The following is a 21,342-nucleotide window of genomic DNA, read 5'->3' on the forward strand; positions in this document are numbered from 1 at the left end:
AGTTGTTACAAATAGTATCATAGCTAGATACCGAGCGGTGTGCTAGTGAGGACGTTGGATCCCAAGGAAGTGGATTATGAGATCCCGCATCGGTTGGAGAGGGGAACGAAACCTTCTTTATAACGGTGTGGAAACCTATCTCTAATAAATGTGTTTTAAGACCGCGAGACTGATGGGGGCCCAGCGGACAATATCTTCTAGTAGTGGGCTTGGGTTGGTAAGTACTTGTGTCGCCTACTATTTTTACTCAACAAATATATATGTGTACGATCAAACCTTCCGTCTTCAATGTCACCCGATGTTGCTATAATAATAACAAGGTAATATAGGAATTTATAAAGTATTTTTTAATTTAAAAAGGAAAGGTTACTAATTATTAATCTACAGCATTTCTTTAATAAATAAATCACCCTAATTTGTAGGAGAAAAATGAATAAATAAAATCATTGTGAAAATGGAAGAAATCAAATGGAAGTCTTTCTTTTCTGATCTAAAAACATAATTTTGAAAATAAGGAATTTAGAAAAAAATTGAGTTTATATATAATTAGAAATTTAATTCCAATTTTAATAATGATTTAAAATAATATTATTTATGTAGTAGAATTAAATATTTGGATGAATATGAATAATTATTAATTCATTTATAAACTAAAATTTGTATAATTATTATTTTACCATATCATATAAATTATAATATATAAATAATTTTACATTTTAAAACATCAAATTTAAAATTGCAATATAATCCTAATATAAAAACATTAATTTAAAAAATTTCACAAAATTTTATAACAGGTTGAGACATCAATCTTTTCTTATAAATATTAAAAGAAAATGGTTAATGAGATTCTGAGAGAACGAACCTCGCCGCCGCCATATTTTCTCTGATCGTCTCTCTCCTCCGTCAACAAACCGAACACTATTTCTTCAACCCAAGTTCACCGCCGTCCGCCGGCCGGAAACCCTTCAGCCGCCGATAGAAACTGTCGTCTTCCTCCTCTATCCATTCTAATTAGCCCTTCCGATCCAACGCTTCTACCCCTGTTCATACATAGCCACATGCCGATCGAAAGCTAAATAGCGAACATGAATGACTTATTCGATCCAGACCCAATACCACCACGAGCGCCACCCCTGGCAGCGGCAACGGCGGCGGCGGGGAAGTCAGATCCTCGCATCATCCATGCCCAAGCCATCAAATCTCCGGCCACCGATCGTTCTGTTTACAACAATCTGATAACTCTCTACGGCAGAGCAAACTTGCTGCACTATTCCGTTCGTCTTTTCGACCAAATCCCATTGCCCAATGTTGTGTCTTGGACTGCACTCATCTCTGCTCATTCCAACACGTTTCTCGCTCTTCGCCATTTTGTTTCTATGCTCCGATGCCCATCTTTCCCTAACCAACGGACATTAGCTTCTCTTTTCAAGACCTGCGCTTCGCTCCCTTGCGTCTCTTTTGGGCTTTCCCTTCACTCCCTTGCCCACAAACTCTCACTCTGCAGTGAACCCTTCTGTGGCTCTGCGCTTGTGAATTTCTACTCCAAATCCCATTTGTTCGATGACGCCCGTAAGGTGTTCGATGAAATTTCTGACACAGACGAGGTTTGCTATTCTGCCCTCGTCGTTGGTCTGGCACAGAATGCTCAATCCATTGATGCATTATCAGTGTTTAGAGAGATGAAAGCTTCTGAAGTTGCGTCGACGATGTACAGTGTCTCTGGTGCTCTTCGTGCTGCGGCTGATCTTGCTGCGCTGGAGCAATGCAGGGTTTTACATGGCCACGCTGTGGTTGTCGGATTGGATACTGATGTGATTGTTCAAACTTCTCTGATTGATGGGTATGGGAAATCGGGGCTCNCGCTGTGGTTGTCGGATTGGATACTGATGTGATTGTTCAAACTGCTCTGATTGATGGGTATGGGAAATCGGGGCTCATAATTGATGCACGGCAGGTGTTTGAGGAAAGTTTGGGATGTATGAATGTTGTGGGGTGGAATGCGATGTTGGCAAGTTATGCACAGCAGGGAGATAAGAATTCTACGCTTGAGCTATTCAATTCAATGGTATCTTTTGGGCTGTGTCCTGATGAGTACACCTTCTTAGCCATTCTAACATCATATTGCAATTCACGTCTAGTTGGTGAGATTGAACTGTGGCTGAGAAGGATGAGAGTGGAGTATGGAGTGCAACCTACCCTAGAGCATTTTACTTGCCTGATAGATGCAATGGGGAGAGCTGGGAAGTTAGAAGAAGCTGAGAGGATAGCCATGACAATGCCTTTTGTGCCAGATGCTGCAGTTTGGCGTGCATTGCTATCGAGCTCTGCTAGCCATGGAGCAGGCGATATGGCATGGGCCATGGCAAAACGGTTACTCGAGCTTAACCCGCACGACGACTCGGCTTATGTGATTGTTGCTAATGCTCTATCTTCTACAGCAAGATGGGAGGAAGTGGCAGTAGTGCGGAAGATGATGAAAGAGAGGCAGGTGAAGAAGAAAAGTGGGAGGAGTTGGATTGAAGTTAGAGGGGAAGTTCATGCGTTTTTAGCAGGGGACAGAAACCATGAAAGGACTGAGGAAATCTATGCAAAGCTAAGAAACTTGATTTGGGAGATAGAGAAGCTTGGGTATGTCCCAATTTGGGCTGAGATGCTTCATGAAGTAGGGGAAAAGGAAAAGAAGGAAGCACTTTGGTATCACAGTGAGAAATTGGCGCTGGCTTATGGGGTGCTGGTCGGGGCGGCACCACCTGGAAAAGCTCTACGAATTGTAAAGAATCTAAGAATATGCAGAGATTGTCATCAAGTTTTCAAGTATGCAAGTAGGGTGCTGGGGAGGGAGATTGTAGTTAGAGATGTAAATAGATACCATAGATTTCTAAATGGTAGCTGCACCTGTGGAGACATCTGGTAAAGTTGAATCCAAACAAATCCCTAACTATGAAATGCAAAGGGGATTTAATTTAACCTTCCTATTCATTATATTTGTCTCAGATCAATATTCTGCAAATTTGAACACAATCACAATGCGTGCTATATCTCTTCTGTTCTAATTACTTCAAACATTTTCTCGGATTTTCTCCGCAACCAAATTTTACATACCAAGAAGATACGGAAAATCGAATAGGAAAAATACTTTCAAAGAACTGCAATCCTAGAATCATTATCATAATTCATCATAAGAGAAACGAACCTCGAGAATAGAGAACCGAAGAAACCATCTCGGCAACGGCGACGGAACTTTGCAAATCACTTTCGAATCGACACGGCAGGGGCACCGAGCAAGGTAGCCTGCTGCAACTCGAGTTCATTTAGTTGCTGTTCGCGATCCATCTCGATGATGAGCGGCACAACGAGGATGAGGAATGTAGTGCCGGCTATCCAGGCGGCCTTTCCGTACATTTGAATTGGCTATAGATCGAGGACTCGGACACGGAGCGCGATAGCCTGGAAAAAGACACCGGCCGCGTTGTCGTCGTCGTCGTCATTGTTGCTGAGCGACAATCGCTTCTTGGCATTGACCGCCATGAGAGACGTAGAGAGGAAGTTGGCTTTCGGGGGATCGAGCGCCAACAGTGCTAACGAACTTTTGGACTTGAATCCTAAAAAGCACTCTTAGTATGGTAAGAAAAATGATCAAATATTCATCTTAAAAACCACTCTTATTTATTATTTTCTAAAATTTAAATCAAACATTTTTATTATTTATAATTTTTGTGAGATTCTAAGGAGAACAGTACTAGTGTGAAAACCTCTCACTAACAAACGCGTTTTAAAAACCCTACAGACACGAATACGAATAAAAAACACAGAGGGGAAGCCTCTCCTTAACAAAGACGTTTAAATAACTCTACATACACAATTTAAAAGCTCGGAAAACTAAAAAAGGAGAAGGGAAGCTCGAGAGGGAATACTCAAAAAGGAGAACATCTACCAGTAGTATGAAAAAAACTGACATATAGTTTCTGAGGGCATCGAATTTTCAAGACTTCGATCTCATCTCATACAACTACAACTTTCACACAATTTCAAGCATTTGACAGCACGTTTGTAACTTGAAAACCTCATGTGACTTCATAATAGAATTTTCATTTCCTAGTTACATACGATCAAGCTCCATCGAGCGAGCCTATCTCAATGATTGAATTTACATCATCTAGCTCCTCACCAAGTGTAAAAGTTCGAGATACCAAAGTTCTAACCATCCAAAAACTAGAGTGGTGAGCAAAAGAGATGAAGTGATGCTAAAGCATTTCAAATTTTCAATGCCTAGTAAAGTGAAGTGTTTGAACTATTAATCAACAAGTACAAAACCTCTCTTTATATACTCCAAACAAGAAAATGGCAGCTTCAGAAGACTTTCTACTTCAAGGGATTTAGATATCAATGTGTTCATTAAAAGATCCCGGTCGAGATACTCACCGTTCATTTCGAAACCTTTGCACACAACCAGAGATGTATTGCAAACCCACGGAACCGCCACTGTGAATCCTAAACCAGAACTTTCACCAGAAGAACTCCCATCTCGTGTTAGAACATCCTTGTACGCTCGACCGATTCGAGATACGTACTTTCCCATTGGCAATATATGTTCAAGAACAGATGGGACAGAGCCATCAGAAGTCAAGAGATCGGAATCAGAGTGAAGATTCACCACCACAGTTCCATGTTTAGGATGAAGTCGCTTGCTGAGAGCTTCAAGAAATGTGGAATTTGGATCCCAGAGTTTGTTCGGGAATATGTCATCTCCATCGTAAGCATCAATGAAGATCATGTCGTATAGATTGGTCGTGTTGCAGACGAAATCCTCTGCATCTAATTCGTAGAGGAAAAGTCTTTCATGGATGCCTTTCCACATGACATCGTCAATGGATTCGGGTCGGGCAAATGCATGCTCTCCTGATGCAGTCATAACTGAGAACGCTGGGAAGCCCATGGCTTGGATTGAGGCCGAGATCACAAGAGGGTCGATTTCAACTATGTCAACGTTGGCACCTGAAAAAAAAACACAAGTATTTGGAGCTAGCTTCGTGATTAACCCTTTAATTTTAAAGATCCCAGTTCTATGAACAGAACAGCTGAAAACAGTTCATGCTTGGTGCAACATGTTATAATAACGAAAAAGAAATGACAATCTTGACAAAAAGTAGGTAGAAAAGCCTAGAAACTCGACCCAAATATACAACCAAAACCAGACAAGAATTTAAAATTACCCACCACTAGCAGATATTATCCGTTTTGGCACATTACGTATCACCGGTAACCTCACGGTTCTAAAACGCGTCTAGTAGGGAGGAGTTTCCATCCATACTCTTATAAGGAATGCTCCGTTCTCCTCTCCAACCGATCTGGATCTCACAATCCACTCCCATTGGGGCCAGCGTCTTCACTGGCACACCGCCCGATGTCTGGCTTTGATACCATTTGTAATAGCTCAAACCCATCGCTAGTAGATGATATAGTCCACTTTGGCTCGTTACATATTGCCGTCAACCTCACAGTTTTAAAAAGCAACTGCTAGGGAGAGGTTTCCACACTCTTACAAGGAATGTTTCGTTCCCCTCTCCAACTGTTGTGGGATCTCTCCAATAGGGTCGTTACATATGTAGAATCCACTAAATATATGTTTGGGTTTCTTTTTCACCCGCAAACATATACTTGATTTAGAACAGATGTTAAATAATTTACTGAAAATCAGTCCTTACAATCATTCTTCGCCATCCTCTATAATCTTGCTACTCGTAAACGACAGCGTGACGTTATTACTTGTAACATTCCTAAATTTTATTCAGCTAATTGATTGTTGTGGTGAAGGTCATTGACTAGTATTACATCAAATTCATAGATGCAGAAGAAAGAGAACTCTTACCTTGAATTTTACTTGCTAAAAATAGAGGCAAGCTCCCACCACCATGACCAATACATAAAATACGTAGATTTTGTTTTCCTTGGATTGCATTCAAAAGATCATACCCACAAGATGCAATAGTGGTCAGCCCAACTGATATCATACTCTTTAGATCTGAAATTTTGAACATATGATTACATTAGTCACGTTATTGTTCAAATTCCTTGTAAGAGAAGCTTAAGTTGATTGGGGGAAGCAATGGTTAGCATTATTGGATCAAGTTTAGAAAATGGGGGAAAATAGATGGAGAAATTACAAGGAACAGCCAAACAATGCGCCTGCTGCATGAGGAAAATTGACTCTGGTTTTGATTCCCGGTAAGCAGCCATTACTTTAGCTGTGCTTTGGCGAGTATTGTCATTGAAACGAAGCACTCGCCATTGATATCCAAGAATCCCGAACCGTTCCCCGTTCTTGCAACCAGGGCATACCTCTGCATATCTTTGCTGAAGCCACCTTCCAGTCCCTGGCCAATGAAGCCCACTCTGCATTATTTTGAAAACCAATATCTTCCTCAGGAAACGAGAAATAAAAAAGTCCTTACGAGTAACGATCGAGCTGAAACTTAAGCTATTCAAAGATTTTGAAAGAAAACGCCGCAAAAACTAGAAAAAAAAATGGAAGAACAATCACATTCGAACAAGATTACTACAAATCAAGCCGTCCTTAGATAGATAGAGAGAGAGAGACTAACAGGCCTGGAGGAAGGGTATGAAAGAACAGAGACGACGCCATTTCCTTTCTCAGATGTTGAACTGAAAACAGTGCGGCCGTCGCCGTCGCCGTCGTAATCGTTCCCCCACCATTCTGAGGCGTAAAACCAGTCTCCCTCGTCCTCGATACGACGGCGAGTTTCCGCTGAAAACCGCCGAACGCCCAGCCCTCGCAAAATTCCGGCTCTACGCCACATCACTCAGGCAAATCCAGGGGCCCAGAATGAGGAATGATCGAAGAATCCATAGCCGAAGCTTGGAGTTATAAACCTCGCAAGCTTCATCGGTCTCTGCAAATTGTGTGAATTAAGGGTTTAAGCGTCTGGTTGATGGAAGCATTGTATCCTGATCTCGAATAGGCAGCTATCCCTAACCCGGACAAGAATATGAGGCTAAATCCGTAAATTCGCATTATATTTTCAAACTAATATAATTTAAAATTGTCGGCAATGTGGATTAAAGAATATGATAATTTTATAAAATAACAATCTGGAAATTCGGAAAAAACTTTTTTATTTAATAATTTTAACATTTATACTTTTTAAAAAATCAATCGAAGACAGATTTGTAATAGTTTTATTTTTTTTATTTTTTTAATAATTATAATTAATTTTCTTTATTAAAAATGGATTGTGCGTAAATTTCTATTTTGTGTGTAAATTAGGTTTTTAATTATAAATCTAAAATTATTAGCAAATATAGCAAAACCTTATTCAGCGTGTGAAATGACGAAAAGCCCCATTAAACCCTTTCAGCCCAACTTCTGGTTATCTCTAAAATCCCGCTTCATCTTCATTTCTTGCTTTTCAAGTCGCCAACCGTCTTCCATATTTCTTCCTCCTTTGGTTTTCGATTTCGTCGCTGTTGATTCTGAGGTTTTCTTCGCTGATTTCTTCTTCCTTCTGTTCATCTTCGTAATTCTTACATGTTTGTTGTTTCACTGAAGTTCATCATGTTTGTTGTTTGTTCTTTTGAAGAATCGCGATTCTCAGCCATTTGAAACTGACTAACTGTGTGCTTGTAGCGAAATTGATTCCGCATTTCAGCCTCGTTTGAGTGGCTTCAGCGTTAATTTTGCAGAGCTTCTCCTCTTCAAGCTCGCGTCTCCATTCCTTTACCAGAAAAGTTACTAGGCGCCATAGCTTCTGCTCTCAAGGTACGCTTTCTTCTGCTTCTGCTCTCGAAGAAAACACGATGCTAATAAATCACCTTCTGAACTACTTCAATTATCCTATGTCTTTTCTTCCACAGGTAAGGAACTGAGTTGATTCATTATTTATGATACATTTTTTTCTTCCAATTGGTTTTGGTTTAGCTGCTTACCGATTCTTTATTTTTGTTTTCTTATTTGATTGTAGAATAAAAACTTCTAATCATAAACTTCCAATTGGTTTTGGTTTAGCTGCTTACTGATTCTTTAATTTAGCTGCTTACCATTGGAAGTGAAGTATATCGGCAATATTTGAAATCACAATTACAATTATTGCAGATAGACTATTAGCAACAACAGCTTATTAATGATAAACTTCACTCGGGCTGCATTTGTTGGTTCAGTTTGCTATTTTTTCTTCGCATAATAATTCTTCCAACATGTTTGATTGTTGTTTAATCGAATCAAATCAGAGTGCGGAGTACTCTGATTAAGGAGAAGGAGATGATCATGAGTTTATAGGTAAGGAATACATCTTTATTGGTATGACTTCTTTTGAAGAAACAAAAAATAAAGTCATGAGAGCTTATGCTCAAAGTAAACAATATCATACCACGATGGAGGTTCGTAGTTCCTAACATGATATCAGAGTCATGTTAGTCGAATAAAGAAGTTGTGAGATCGAATCTGTAGTCAAAAGTGACTTAAGTATCGAACAATGGTATAGTTTGTTTGAGGGCTCTAGAGAAGAAATCCACATTTGAGGGCTCCATAGGCTTGAAGGGAGGGGAGGATTGTTGGAAGAAAATCCCACGTTGGCTAATTAAGGAGATAATCACGAGTTTATAAGTAACGGATACATCTCTATTAGTATGAAACATTTAGAGAAGACAAAAAAACAAAGTCACGAGAACTTATGCTGAAAGTGAGATCCATAGGTGAAGAAGCTTATGATTGAAATCTTCGTTTTTTGTTTTGACAGGTGGACAAGGGAAAAGAACCCATGCAAACTGAAGAATAAAAAAGAAAGCTTAAGGTTCAAAGTAGGAGCATCATCTTGCAAGAAGAAAATGAAAATGATAAATGAAGAGGTACTTACAAATTTTTTATCTAATTATATATATTTTGACTTTAATTATATTTACAACAATTATACGTTATTTTATATATTAAAAAAAACAATTTTATTCACGATTAGGTCATTAAATATAAAAATGTGAACATGCTTAGTTGGATGAAGAAAAATTAGGAGGCTAATGAAATTAAAAAAAAAAAACAAAAAAGAAAGAAAAATACTTTTAACATTTGTTATTTATTGAGAGAATTTGGAATCAAATGCTTACAAAAATGCATAAATGGCAAAGAATCTTGTTTAAAAATAGGTAACGTAACTAATAAAATCATTACCATATTAGTATAATTTTAAAAAACAAAGAACAATAGAATTATGGTTCGATAAATTTTGATAACTAAACCTTTTAAAAATTACAACAGAAAAATAAACCTAAAAAATATTATCAAGCTCGACCCAAGAATATTAAAAAGTAGATGTAAATAAATGAAAATTCAAAATCTCGGGATGTTATATAAAAAAAAAGTATTAATGCACGTCTTAACCCTACATGTATGAATTCTTGTTATATGTTTCTTACTCCACAGACAAGCATATTTAACTATTTTTCATATTTGTTATACTGAGATCATTAAAATTTTATCGGATTGGTATGAATTTATATATTTCCATCCCAATATTGATGGTGTCTTAAAAAAAGAAGTCGTTATTATTTAATTATATTCAATAATTCCCTTAATTGACCTTTATTTGTTTAGGTGAAAAAATAGCCTCCATTTATTGACTAAGGTTTTAGGATATAAAAAACAAGTGTCCTAATCACTTTTCGCCACCTTTAAAACAAAATCAAATAAGATTTCCCAGATTCTTGATACACTCCAAACAAATAGGGGGAAAAAACTGTATCAATTGCGGGAAAATCCTCATGAAGATCAGAAAGAACTGAACCCCACCAATCAAGAAACAAAAATCTAAACCCTAAATCCAAAAATGGACGAGAAGGAATGGAAGAGACGAAACATTGAAATTTGCGTTGGAACCCAATTTGATTCTGTTCTTAACTCAGGAGGAGCAAAAGGTAAAGGCCAATGGGGTCCGCCACTGCGAAGGTTTCAGACAAATGCGCCCTTTGGCTTTCGTTGACCCAACGATCACTTCTGATTTGATTCATTTCAATTTCTGAAAACCCCAAAAGCCGTTTCTCCCTTAACTTGGCGCACTACTCATTCTTTTCTCTCTTTGAAGACAAGCATTGAACTCCTGATTTCTGGGTATCTTTTTCTTCTACTACTGATTCGTTTTCGATGGTTCAAAATCCAACGCCCATATGCCGCATCTCTGTTCCTAAGATGATGAAGGACCAGCCTGCAAGTGGGTTTGATCTAATCTGGGTTTGTTTTTGATCTTTTTGTTCTTGCTCTTTGTGTTGATTTTTGTTGTTTTTGTTGGGCTTGCAAGTCTATCCGAAGGTGAAGGTGAGGGAGGAGAACGAGCTCGATGATCACCCTGCTGTAAATGAGCAGAAGAGAAGTTATCTGTTGTCTTTGAAAGATTTGGAATCACTATTTCTTGAAGACTCCTCAAATTCTTCAGGTACTCTCTAGTTTCTGGGAATTGTTATAAATTTATGGGTCTGTTTCTGCTTGAACGAAGCATCTTTGTGCTGTTGTCTTTGTTTCTAATCTTTTCGTGTTGTGGAAGCTGAAAATGAAAAACCAGAAGTTGACAGTCAGTTTAGGTTAGATATATCATAAATTTGAAGTTTAAATGTTGATATTAGCTTATTAGCTTTCTTTTTCAGAACTACATAGAGAAAGGGCATCTTGTTCTGATCTAGGGACACCAAACTTCAGAGCAAAAGTGTGGAGTAAGTTTCCACCAAATCTGACAGAAAACGAAGGTTCGAGTAACCTATGATTGCCATCGTCAAAAACAACTCATCCCAATTTTGATTGATTTTGCTTGGAATTTGAAGATATTTCAAAACATACCTTTGATCTTTCCTAAACGTTTCAAAAGTATCCTTAGAGTAGAAATCATATAGCTTGTTAAACACAAAACCGACATGGCAGCAACTATAACGCTTGCTTGAATTAGGTATTGAGAGAATAACATTCAAATACATTAGTTTTTTAGAATAACACCAATCATAATAAATGTTGAATATTTCACTCTCTGAATTTTGACCTCACGGTTTTATTGCAAAAATGTTGGTCTTCACAGGAAAGGAGCATCGTGTTTCTCCATCATCCACTGCTAAAGTTCCGAAAGTTTACAGTCCCAATGTAGTAAAGCCATCCACTTCTGAATCTCAAGGTACGAAACTAACATTATATGTTCATCCCTATAAACAAAAAACAGTAGATTTTCATTCTGTTCTGAAATATCAGCTATGTTTGGTTTGCTAAAGCAGATAAGAGGTGTAACAAAGTTAATACTAGAGCCAGTTCAATCCCAATGCCTCGTGCCGTCCTATCCAGCCCTGGTATTTCCTACCTTCTATGAACTAGTCTCACTATGATTCATCTCTATGTTTATGGCCTCTTGAGCATCTTTAAGTTAATCAAAATGTCTCTCGTGAATATCATTTTATTAATTGAAGCTTTCTATTCTGTTTTCTCCAGAAAATGATCTGATGATTGGGAAGAAAAACAGAAAACCAACTGAAAAACCATCAGTCTTGAAGAATCACAATTCAGTTCAGTCCAGACACTCACAGTGTAAGACCGTCGCTAGGCACAGTGGCAACGAAAATCCCATCTGCTCGAGGAAATCCAAGGAAACTGTCGTCGATAGTAAATGTCGATCGGCTGGGAAGAATAGAAGCCAGAGTCCTTGAGGTGATGCTATCATCAAGCATGTAATTAGCTTCTTCCAATAGGGGAGAAATATAAGACTCGAGTCAAGGCTTGCACTGTCTAAATGCTCAACAAGGCAAGAGGTTCCTCGTTCGTAGCATAGCTTACAGATGTTTTGAACTTGAAAACTTGAAATGCATGAAGTTCTAGTAACAGCTCGCGAAATTTTCCACTGACATAGCTATGAAACTGATCTAGACGTGCATTTTTATTCATCACTATGTTGTTTGCAACTCCATCTCCAGATTCAACAGCTTTAAAACACAACAGATTCTATCAAAATGCGGGTTCGAACGATCTCCCGAAAGAAAGACGTGTCCGCTATTGTTTATCTCAACCCAACTACACCCTGGTTGTTTCTTAACTCCATTGTTCTTCATTCTTGCCAAAATCCTTTCAGCATCTTCTCTTTTCCCACTTCCCAAATACATTTCTGCTAAAATCAAATACACTCCAGAGTTATGAGGCTCCTTCTCCAGAACTTTTTCACCTGCAATCACCCCTACATCATAATTCTTATGGATTCTGCAAGCTCCAAGCAAAGCCCCCCAAACGCTCGGAGGAACTTCGATTTCCTCCGTTTTCATTTCAACTAGAAAACTCAGTGCCTCGTCAATAAGCCCGAATCGCCCGAACAAATCAACTAAGCACGTATAATGCTCGCTCAATGGCTGAATAGAACATTCGTTTTTCATCAAATTGAAATAGTACCTTCCTTGTTCCACTAGACCCTTATGGCTACAAGCAGACAGAACACCAATAAAGGTTATATGATTAGGTTCTATGTTAGCTAATCTCATTTTTTCAATCATTTCCAGTGCTTCTTTTCCATTTCCATGGTGAGCAAACCCACAGATAATAGAATTCCAAGAAATTACATCCCTGCTCGACATCGAACGAAACTCCATCAAAGCACAATCCATGTTCCCACATCTTGCATACATAGTAACCATAGCATTTGAAACCGAAACAATGTCACTGAATCCAGCTTTTATAACAAGTCCATGTGCTTGTCTACCAAGCTGCAAAGCTTCCAGGTTGGAACAGATCGTTAGAACACTCGTAAATGTAGCTTTATCGAGACATGGACCTAACTTTATCATTCTAGTAAAAAGCTTCAAACCTTCCTCGCCTCGGTCGTTCTCTCCTAATCCGAATATTGTAGCATTCCATATGGTTGCATCCTTATCCTGGATTGATTCAAAGATCTTCACTGCTATTCCAACTTCACCAATCCCAAAGTATCCCACGATCAAATTAGTCCATGAAACTATATTACCATATGGGGTTTTCTCAAGAACTCCATGAGTCTCTTTTACCAGTCCATTCCTTATGTATGCTAGCACAATATTGTTCCATGTCTTTTGGCATTTCTCTGGCATTTCCATAAAAAGTCTCCTAGCATCTTCAACCCTTTGGCTTCCAACCAATCCATTCACTAAACCGTTCCAAGAATCAAAGTTTCGTTCAGGCATTTTCTCAAACAGCTCCTCTGCCATTTCAATCTGCCCATTCTCTATATACCCAGCCATCATGGCATTCCACGCTCGATCATCTTTCATGGGCATGTTCTCAAAAAGCTTCCTTGCCTTCTCAACGCGTCCTGCACGGGCAAGCCCCGAGATCATGATGGTCCACGACACAAGATCACGCCTGTTCATTTTGCCAAAATACACTTCAGCCGAATCAAGTTTGCCGCAGTTTACAAGCCCTCCAATTATCAAGTTCCAAGAAATTACATCTTTCAAAGGCATTTCATCGAACAACTGTATCGCTTTCTCAAGTAACCCATTTCGAACATACCCCGCAATCATCGAATTCCAACTCACAACATCTCTAAACGGCATTACATCAAAAATATCCTTCGCATCATCAACATCCCCACATTGCATCAACCCAGCAATCACCGTATTATAAGAAAAAATATCTCGCTCTGGCATTCGACGAAACAAGCTAATCCCATCACTACACCACCCGTTCAAGAAGTAGCCGCGAATCATCGCGTTCCAAGTCACAACATTTCGTTGAGGCATTTCGTCGAACAGTTTCTGGGCTTCTTCCACTAACCCATTTCTCATACAGCTTGAGATCTCGGAATTGAGAGGCTTTAGATTTGAAAACGTGGGTGGAGCATGACGAGCTTGCAAGCAGGAGGTGGAAGTTGAAAGCAAGATTGATGTCCTGCGATATAGAGAGAAAATCCATGTGGGTCTGAGTGCAAATGAGGACCGAGCTACAAAGAACATTCTCCATTAGTTTTAGAAACCAGAGCAGAAGGGAAACAGAATCGAGTGGGTAATTTATACACCTTTGTGCCAGCTGTCAGTCCGGTTTAATATAAATATATTTTCAATACATATTTAAAAAAATAATTATTTTTCAGACAGTAATATTTAAAATAAAATATTATTTTTAAAAACCATACAATTTAAATTTTTAAAGTTATATGAAACATCTAATATTTATTTACTTATATATTGATTATATTAAAAAATAAAAATTTTAAAATAACTATTTCTTTTAAAAGAATAATAAATGGGAATAATTTTTAAATAACACGAATTTTCCCAAATTAACGAAAAATTCTAGACCCAATTTTTGCAAAAATAAATGGAGAATTTTATGGAAATAAAAAAATGAAATAGGTGATCGAGATGAGACGAGGAAGGCTTCCCATCTCAGCTCCATAAACATCTAAGAGAATGAAATCGGCCGAGCGAACGCTGTAGTTTCTCGGACAAAATCGAACCATGTCCTACCACTAATGATTGGCTAGTTAGGATACTATTTGGCTCCTAATTCCTTTTAAAAATCAAGAAGTTAATCTTTGATAATAAAATAATGGTAATAAAAGTGGATATACTTATCCAAATGGGGATTTAATATAATCTCTTAGACACTTTCCTGTGAGAAAGGGCGCCATCGCCTTCCACTCTCCACCGATGCTACCCATCTCCTCCCTATCAAATTCTCCCACCATGGCCACCGCCGCCGCCGCCGCCGGAGCCTCCCTTTTCACCACCAAGCGCTGGCTCTCTGATGCTCTCCTTACAACCCCATCAGCCCTAATGTTTCCCATATTGTCCCGCTCTCTTGCCATTGAATCGGCCCCGCTTAGAGCTTTCTCGGAGAGGTGGCGGCCGGCTCTGGGAATTTCCGCCGCCGTTGTGCAGAGAAAGGCGGCTGTGACATTTGGGGTTGAAGAGGGTGTGGCGGATGAGACGGCGGAGGAGGGAGAAGGGCAAGTGGTGGACGGTGGTTCTCCAGTGGAATCCGGGAAAACTAAGCTGTATTTTGGGAATTTGCCTTACAGTGTTGATAGTTCACAGCTTGCTGACATCGTTCAGGATTATGGGGTCGCCGAGCTCATTGAGGTAGATTGCCTGCAAATGTTACTGATTAGTTTCTACATTGAATTATCATTCATGATTTCATTTATATTCAATGGCATTATATGAAAACTTTGCTTCGAAGTCAAGCTCACAAGAGATCTAGTTCATCGTTAGGGTATCGAATCTTGATGTTTCCGAAGAAAATACCTCAAAACTTAGGTGGTCATCTTGTTAGGAATCACGAACCTCCACAATAGTATGATATTATCCACTTTGTGCATTAGCTCTCATGGCTTTCCTTTTGGTTTCTCTAAAAGGCCTCGTATCAATGAAGATGTATCCCTTATAAACCCGTGATCAACCCCTTAATTAGCTGATGTGGGACTCCTCTCCCAACAATCCTCCCCTTGAATAAAGTACACCATAGAGCCTCCCCTGAGGCCTATGGAGCCCTCAAGCAGCCTCCTCTTAATCGAGGCTCGACTCCTTCTCTGAAGCCCTCGAACAAAGTACATTATTTGTTCGACACTTGAGTTAGTTTTGACTACACTTTCGAGACTCACAACTTCTTTGTTCGACATTTGAGGATTCTATTGACATGGTCAAGTTAAAGGCATGACTCTAATACCATGTTAAGAATCATGAACCTCCATACGGGTATGATATTGTCCACTTTGAGTATTATCTCTCATGGCTTTGCTTTTGATTTCCCCAAAGGGCCTCGTACCAATGGAGATGTATTCCTTACTTATAAACCCACGATCAACCCCTTAATTAGCCAATGTGGGACTCCTCTCCCAACAATCCTCGACACATCTATCCTAGATCCTACCAACTTATTGAAATGTTGCAGGTGTTGGATGATGGAAGTCCCACATCGACTAATTTAGGGAATGATCATGGGTTTATAAGTGAGGAATGCTAACTCCATTGGTATGAGGCCTTTTGGGGAAACCCAAAGCAAAGCCATGAGAGCTTAAGCTCAAAGTGGACAATATCATACCATTGTGGAGAGTCGTGTTCGTCTAACAGCAGGTTTAAGCAATCGTTTCATACTTTGAGATGCTTGTAATTAGTTCAAATATCCACAGAGAACCCACTGGCTAGGTTTGATATTTAAGTGGCAACTATATGTTGATCCAATGTGCTATTCCTTTTTTAACCAAATTGTTGAAGCAGTATGAGACCTACAATGGTGGGTTTCATGGAATGAGAGCATTGTAGCAGGGTATGATTCTGTTACTAAGGTGCTACAGTGCCAAGATGATATCCAATATATTATTTATTTGAAGAATTGGTCCTTTGTTTGTACAACTTTGTGGGGTTGTATGCTTAAATAGCTGCTAACCTTCATTTACCTTCCTTACTACTCAAATTCGAGCTCAAAACGTTAACCATCATTTACCACCATGGATTGATCTAGTGGTCATAAGGAACGGAAGAGAAAGTGAATGGAGAAGGAATGGATTTGAACCAAACAGCCCAAGCCCACCGCTAGCAGATATTGTCCTTTTTGGGCTTTCTCTTCCGGACTTCCCCTCAAAGTTTTTAAAACGCATATGCTAGGGAGAGGTTTCCACACCCTTATAAAGAATGCTTCGTTCTCCTCCCCAATCAATGTGGGATCTCACAATCCACCTCCCTTCGGGCCCCAACGTCTTTACTAGCACTCGTTCCCTTCTCCAATCGATGTGGGACCCTCCAATCTACCTCCTTTGGCACCCAATGTCCTTGCTGGCACACTACCTCATGTCCACTCCCCTTCGGGGCTCCGCCTCCTTGCAGACACATCGCTCGGTGTCTGGCTCTGATATCAACTGTAATAGCCCAAGCCCACCGCTAGTAGATATTGTCCTCTTTGGGTTTTTCCTTTTGGGCTTCCCCTCAAAGTTTTTAAAACGCGTTTGCTAGGGAGAGGTTTCCATACCCTTATAAAGAATGTTCCGTTCCCCTCTCCAACCAATCTGGGATCTATATAGGTTTTCTGAATGACCAAATGCATCAAGGCTAGGCTATCTTTTTGTGAGATAAGTTGCGACATCCATAAGCTAGTTTGGACGCTCACAATACTTTTTTTAACGAAAGTTTCAATGTTCAATCGTCTGCATTTGTCCTTAAAAAACAGAATTCTCAACAATCTGCATTCAGTCTCTACTTAAAACTAAATAGTCAAGAGCATATTTTTATATTAAATCCCTCGTTCCTGAGGAGTCTCTAATCAATTCATACGGTATAAGGTTCTTTATGACAGGAATACTGGAAAAAGTAGAGGATTCGCATTTGTAACCATGAGCAGCATTGAAGATTGCAATAAAGTCATCGAAAATCTGGATGGAACTGTGAGAATTTTTCTCTCTTACTTTCATTCTGTCCTCTATGTTGCTATATCTATCCTGATATAATTGGAACTGTTGGATTCTGATGCTAAATAATGAGTATCACTTATATTCAGGCTTACATGGGCAGACTATTGAGGGTTAATTTCTCAGACAAACCTAAGCCTAAAGGACTTTTATATCCAGATTCTGAGTATGAACTTTATGTCAGTAACTTATCCTGGTCAGTAACATCTGAAAGTTTGGCACAAGCATTTCAAGAATATGGAAATGTGGTCGGAGCAAGGGTCATCTACGATGACGAGACCGGAAAGTCACGTGGATATGGCTTTGTATCTTATTCAACAAAATCAGAGATGGAAACAGCTCTTGAAGCTTGTAATGAATTGGTACGAGTCTTTCTTAGTTCTTATGTATCTTTCTGTTCACATTGTTATTATATCACTTCCTTTCGTGTAGCTCAATTGTGTCTGTTTTTTCGAGTTCTTAGGAACTTGAAGGCAGGGTAATACGTGTTAGCTTAGCTCAAGGAAAACAAGCTCAGGGGTAAATATCAGCATACAATGACTAAACAAGAAACAGGAAAGAATTTCTACCTAGCTGTTACTGAACGAACCGCTCTCTTTTGTGTATACATCCCGTCTCCCACTTCTATACGTTACGAGCGATTCTCAACGGGAATAATATGTTCGGTTTCCAGCTATCATGGTAGAGATATCATGTGAATCCTGATTCAAACTGATGATCATCAGACAAGATTTCAAAAATGGTTGTAGCATGAATAAGAGAAGGAAATAGGAATGAATTTCTACCTTGCTGTAGCTGGTTGAACTCTGCAAGCAATTGAAGTTTCTTTCTCATCTGTTGCTGTATGTATTTCATTTACTCATATCTCAATCCTATACTTCACAATTGAAACTATTAGTGAGAATGTCATTTGATGGTATCTTAATGAAGTGGGAGACTTGTAGCAGGGACTAAGGAGTGATCTTTGAAACAGATAAACTCCATACTAGAAAAAAATGGAAGTCTGCTTTGATTTGTTATGTATCGTGATCAGCCTCATGATTTTAAAACGTTTGTTAGGGAGAGGTTTTTATACCTTTATAAGGAATGTTTCGTTCTTCTCTCCGGCCGATGTGTGATCTCACAATCCACTTTCTTTGGGGTCCTAACATCCTCGCTGGTACACTGCATGCAAATATTGTCCACTTTAGTCCGAAAGAATCGCTCGTCTTGAGTAGAGTTTGATGTTCTTACATGTAGCAATCTCAATGAACAATAAGAAACACCATATTAATGAAACTGATCATACACTCAAAGCTGAAAAACAAAACCAGCCCACGTACTAAAAATTCAAAAACTCATCTTTGAGGACTTTCTTCAAACACTTGGTGTGCACCCCACTAAACAAACCTAATCTTCCAGTGATTTCTTACCTCATTAAGGGAGAAAAGAAAAGGTTTGGCAGTAGGGCAGTGGGCAGGCAGTGACGAGCGTAAGAAATGCAAACTCAAGCAGTATTGTGCTGCTCCATGTCTCCCAAAACCGAAAAAAAAGCGACGCAGAGACACAAAAGGATCGTGCCAATTGTGTCAGCAGACAAGGAAAACAAGGCGCCCTCCTCTTTTGGGCAAAATTATTATGCATTTATGTGCTCGAGTAAACCCCAGCGTTACTTTTTACTCGGTTTGGGTCAACCCGAAGTTTTGTCACACTGAATCTCGTCGGGTTCAGAAAAATTAATCCAATCCAACCCAACTCCTACAATTTGGATTGGATCGATTCGGGTTGTCGGGTTCAATGTACACCCCTATGAGATTGGCCGTTGGTTGTTGGAAAAACATGTTTTTTTAATTTAAAGTTCGAATGGTTTGTTTGATAAATTCTTGAATTTTAAAGAATAATTAAAATGTTAATAAAAAAAGATTGGTTTAATCCAATTGACGTCATATGTTTCAGAGAGGGAAACAAAAGAACATAGAAATAGTCATTTTATTTATTTATTTTCAAAAATCTTTTCCATTTGATTTAATTACCCAATTGATTGAAAATGAATAGAATCCAAAGAAATATGGACCCAATGATCTGATGAAGCAATCTCGAAGAACGGCTGAGCTTACAGAGAAACGCAAACACCTCGAAACCCAAATAATCATAAGAAAATATAACCAAAAATCACCAAAAACCCAAAAATCAGTGGCGGAGAAGAAGAATATTCCCTGTGAATTTATCCCGAGCTCTCTCTCGCCCGCTGTATCGCTTAAACCCTTGCGTTCTTTCGCTCTCTGCTGCTCTCTCTCTCTCTGTATATCTCTCTAAATCTCTGTATTTATTCATGTGTTTTTTAATTTATCTGTGATGGGTTCAATAGATGATCTGAAATGGGTTTTGTTTTTGTAGATCTAAGATTTTGATTGTGGGACCTGTTCTTGTTTCTTCTCGATTTTTAGGGTTTAAGGGTTTCGATCAAATGGGGACGCCCTTTCACATTCCGGTCACTGCCGCTCAGGTTTTGTTTATTTCCTTGTTTGTTCTTCTGTTTGGGCATTTGGGGTTTGTTTCCTTGCAGAAATTTGACGTGGGGTTTGGCTGGTTTAGGTGGGAACGTACTTTGTTGGGCAGTACTATCAGGTTCTTCAGCAGCAACCTGACTTTGTTCATCAGTTTTATTCTGATGCGAGTACTATGCTTCGTGTTGATGGCCATTTCAGGGAGTCCGCCACTGCAATGCTGGTATTTTTCCTGGTTCATTGTTCTTAACTGAAGTTTTTGAATTCTGTGCACAATGTGAGCGTTACTTTTTGTAAGTGCATAATGTGTTTGTGTGTGGGCTTGTTTTGATTTTACATTTTAGGATGAATTCGACTGTGATTGAACTATGTTACGGTCCCTTATCTTGTTCGTTATTCTTTCAGAGGTAAATTCAGTTATTGTTCGTTGTTCTTTCACTGTAAACAACGTTATTGTATCTCTTGGTTCTTTCTCCTTCAGTGCTGCAAAGTAAAGACTTAGAAAGATTAATGATAGTTTACGAACTTCACTCGTTCGCCTAAACCTAATTGAACCTACTTATTCTTGAATTGTAAACTCGGTCTCCTTGCTATTTGACTCGACTGTAAAGGTTCTTTCTCCTATACTCCTCGTGTTCTTCCCTTCCTTTAGATTCATTTCACTGAAAACAAGATTCATTCAACTCAACCTTAAACCTTTTCTTTCAAACACTTGGTAAACACCGGCTTATGTTTTTTTGTACGCCATGTAGTGGTTTATGACTTATTTTTCATTGATATTTTGTTGAATTGTGTTAGACAATACATCATTTAGTAGATTCATTTCATGACATATTTCTTCTTATGATTCATATAGTTTGTGTTTGCTGTTTAATCTGCAGCAAATCCATGCTCTTGTGATGTCGCTTAGTTATACCGGGGTTGAGATCAAGACAGCACATTCATTAGAATCATGGAATGGTGGTGTTCTTGTGATGGTTTCTGGATCTGTTCAAATGAAGAATTTCAATCAAATGAGAAAATTTGTGCAAACTTTTTTTCTTGCACCCCAAGAGAAAGGCTATTTTGTTCTGAATGATATCTTTCACTTTGTTGATGAGGAGCCAGTGCACCATTATCCAGCAGTCTTATTAAGTCAGAGCAATCTTGATTCCACCTTGAATGCTCCAACCACAGCTCCTGAGACAGGTTTGATTTATTAATCACATGGGGGAGCTAATTTGTTTGCTTCTCTGGATGTATTGGATTCTAGAACACAACCTTTGAGTAATCATCATTGAAATTTGTAACGGCCTAAGCCCACTGCTAGCAGATATTGTCCTCTTTGGGCTTTTCCTTTCAGGCTTCCTCTCAAGGTTTTTAAAACGCGTCTGCTAGGGAGAGGTTTCCACACCCTTATAGAGGGTGTTTCGTTCTCCTTCCCAACCGATGTGGGATCTCACAATCCACCCCCCCCC

At 39.0% G+C, this 21,342-nt stretch overlaps 6 protein-coding genes and 1 long non-coding RNA gene across 13 annotated transcripts in view; 5 read left to right on the forward strand and 2 right to left on the reverse strand.

The window, feature by feature from the left end:
* The first annotated feature begins 827 nt into the window (after positions 1 to 827).
* On the forward strand, positions 828 to 3,024 carry LOC111801097 (pentatricopeptide repeat-containing protein At4g33170-like). The gene is made up of 2 exons (XM_023685078.1): positions 828 to 1,843; positions 1,921 to 3,024. The coding sequence occupies exons 1-2, from the start codon at positions 1,089 to 1,091 to the stop codon at positions 2,915 to 2,917; spliced, it is 1,752 nt and encodes a 583-aa protein (XP_023540846.1). The 5' UTR covers positions 828 to 1,088; the 3' UTR covers positions 2,918 to 3,024.
* Positions 3,025 to 4,224: 1,200 nt separating this feature from the next.
* Positions 4,225 to 6,929, reverse strand: LOC111801098. The gene is made up of 4 exons (XM_023685079.1): positions 6,606 to 6,929; positions 6,168 to 6,396; positions 5,873 to 6,025; positions 4,225 to 4,998 (listed from the first exon to the last, which is right to left on the reverse strand). The coding sequence occupies exons 1-4, from the start codon at positions 6,819 to 6,821 to the stop codon at positions 4,298 to 4,300; spliced, it is 1,299 nt and encodes a 432-aa protein (XP_023540847.1). The 5' UTR covers positions 6,822 to 6,929; the 3' UTR covers positions 4,225 to 4,297.
* Positions 6,930 to 7,417: 488 nt separating this feature from the next.
* Positions 7,418 to 8,859, forward strand: LOC111799534. The gene is made up of 3 exons (XR_002815844.1): positions 7,418 to 7,499; positions 7,602 to 7,780; positions 8,757 to 8,859. It is a non-coding gene; the product is annotated as an uncharacterized LOC111799534 (long non-coding RNA).
* A 779-nt stretch (positions 8,860 to 9,638) lies between these two features.
* On the forward strand, positions 9,639 to 11,861 carry LOC111799527. Of its 6 annotated transcripts, none has more exons than XM_023682875.1 (6): positions 9,639 to 10,217; positions 10,305 to 10,439; positions 10,648 to 10,746; positions 11,070 to 11,162; positions 11,257 to 11,331; positions 11,471 to 11,857. In XM_023682875.1, the coding sequence occupies exons 1-6, from the start codon at positions 10,151 to 10,153 to the stop codon at positions 11,683 to 11,685; spliced, it is 684 nt and encodes a 227-aa protein (XP_023538643.1). In that variant the 5' UTR covers positions 9,639 to 10,150; the 3' UTR covers positions 11,686 to 11,857. The 6 variants fall into 6 exon arrangements, with proteins under 6 accessions (XP_023538643.1, XP_023538646.1, XP_023538648.1 ...); XM_023682878.1 differs by having other exon boundaries at positions 10,648 to 10,713; XM_023682876.1 differs by having other exon boundaries at positions 9,645 to 10,217; positions 11,260 to 11,331; positions 11,471 to 11,861.
* A 42-nt stretch (positions 11,862 to 11,903) lies between these two features.
* LOC111799526 (pentatricopeptide repeat-containing protein At4g02750-like) lies at positions 11,904 to 13,994 on the reverse strand. Its single transcript, XM_023682874.1, has one exon. It carries the CDS (start codon positions 13,948 to 13,950, stop codon positions 11,923 to 11,925), a length of 2,028 nt encoding a protein of 675 aa, XP_023538642.1. The 5' UTR covers positions 13,951 to 13,994; the 3' UTR covers positions 11,904 to 11,922.
* A 585-nt stretch (positions 13,995 to 14,579) lies between these two features.
* On the forward strand, positions 14,580 to 18,418 carry LOC111800338 (28 kDa ribonucleoprotein, chloroplastic-like). The gene is made up of 4 exons (XM_023683983.1): positions 14,580 to 15,078; positions 17,274 to 17,375; positions 17,489 to 17,761; positions 17,863 to 18,418. Exons 1-4 carry the CDS (start codon positions 14,647 to 14,649, stop codon positions 17,920 to 17,922), a joined length of 867 nt encoding a protein of 288 aa, XP_023539751.1. The 5' UTR covers positions 14,580 to 14,646; the 3' UTR covers positions 17,923 to 18,418.
* A 1,020-nt stretch (positions 18,419 to 19,438) lies between these two features.
* Positions 19,439 to 21,342, forward strand: part of LOC111800337 (putative G3BP-like protein) — a 5,280-nt gene continuing 3,376 nt past the window's right edge. Inside the window, exons 1-4 of one of the 2 annotated variants that reach the window (XM_023683981.1) lie at positions 19,439 to 19,680; positions 19,826 to 19,884; positions 19,974 to 20,108; positions 20,767 to 21,073. In XM_023683981.1, the coding sequence (XP_023539749.1) occupies positions 19,464 to 19,680; positions 19,826 to 19,884; positions 19,974 to 20,108; positions 20,767 to 21,073 (718 nt within the window). In that variant the 5' untranslated portion in view covers positions 19,439 to 19,463. Of the gene's footprint in view, positions 19,681 to 19,775; positions 19,885 to 19,973; positions 20,109 to 20,766; positions 21,074 to 21,342 lie in introns of both variants that reach the window. The other variant, XM_023683982.1, reaches the window with a different exon arrangement.

The sequence above is a fragment of the Cucurbita pepo genome, chromosome LG08, assembly GCF_002806865.2.
Source record: "Cucurbita pepo subsp. pepo cultivar mu-cu-16 chromosome LG08, ASM280686v2, whole genome shotgun sequence".
In the NCBI taxonomy this organism is placed as follows: Eukaryota; Viridiplantae; Streptophyta; class Magnoliopsida; order Cucurbitales; family Cucurbitaceae; genus Cucurbita; species Cucurbita pepo.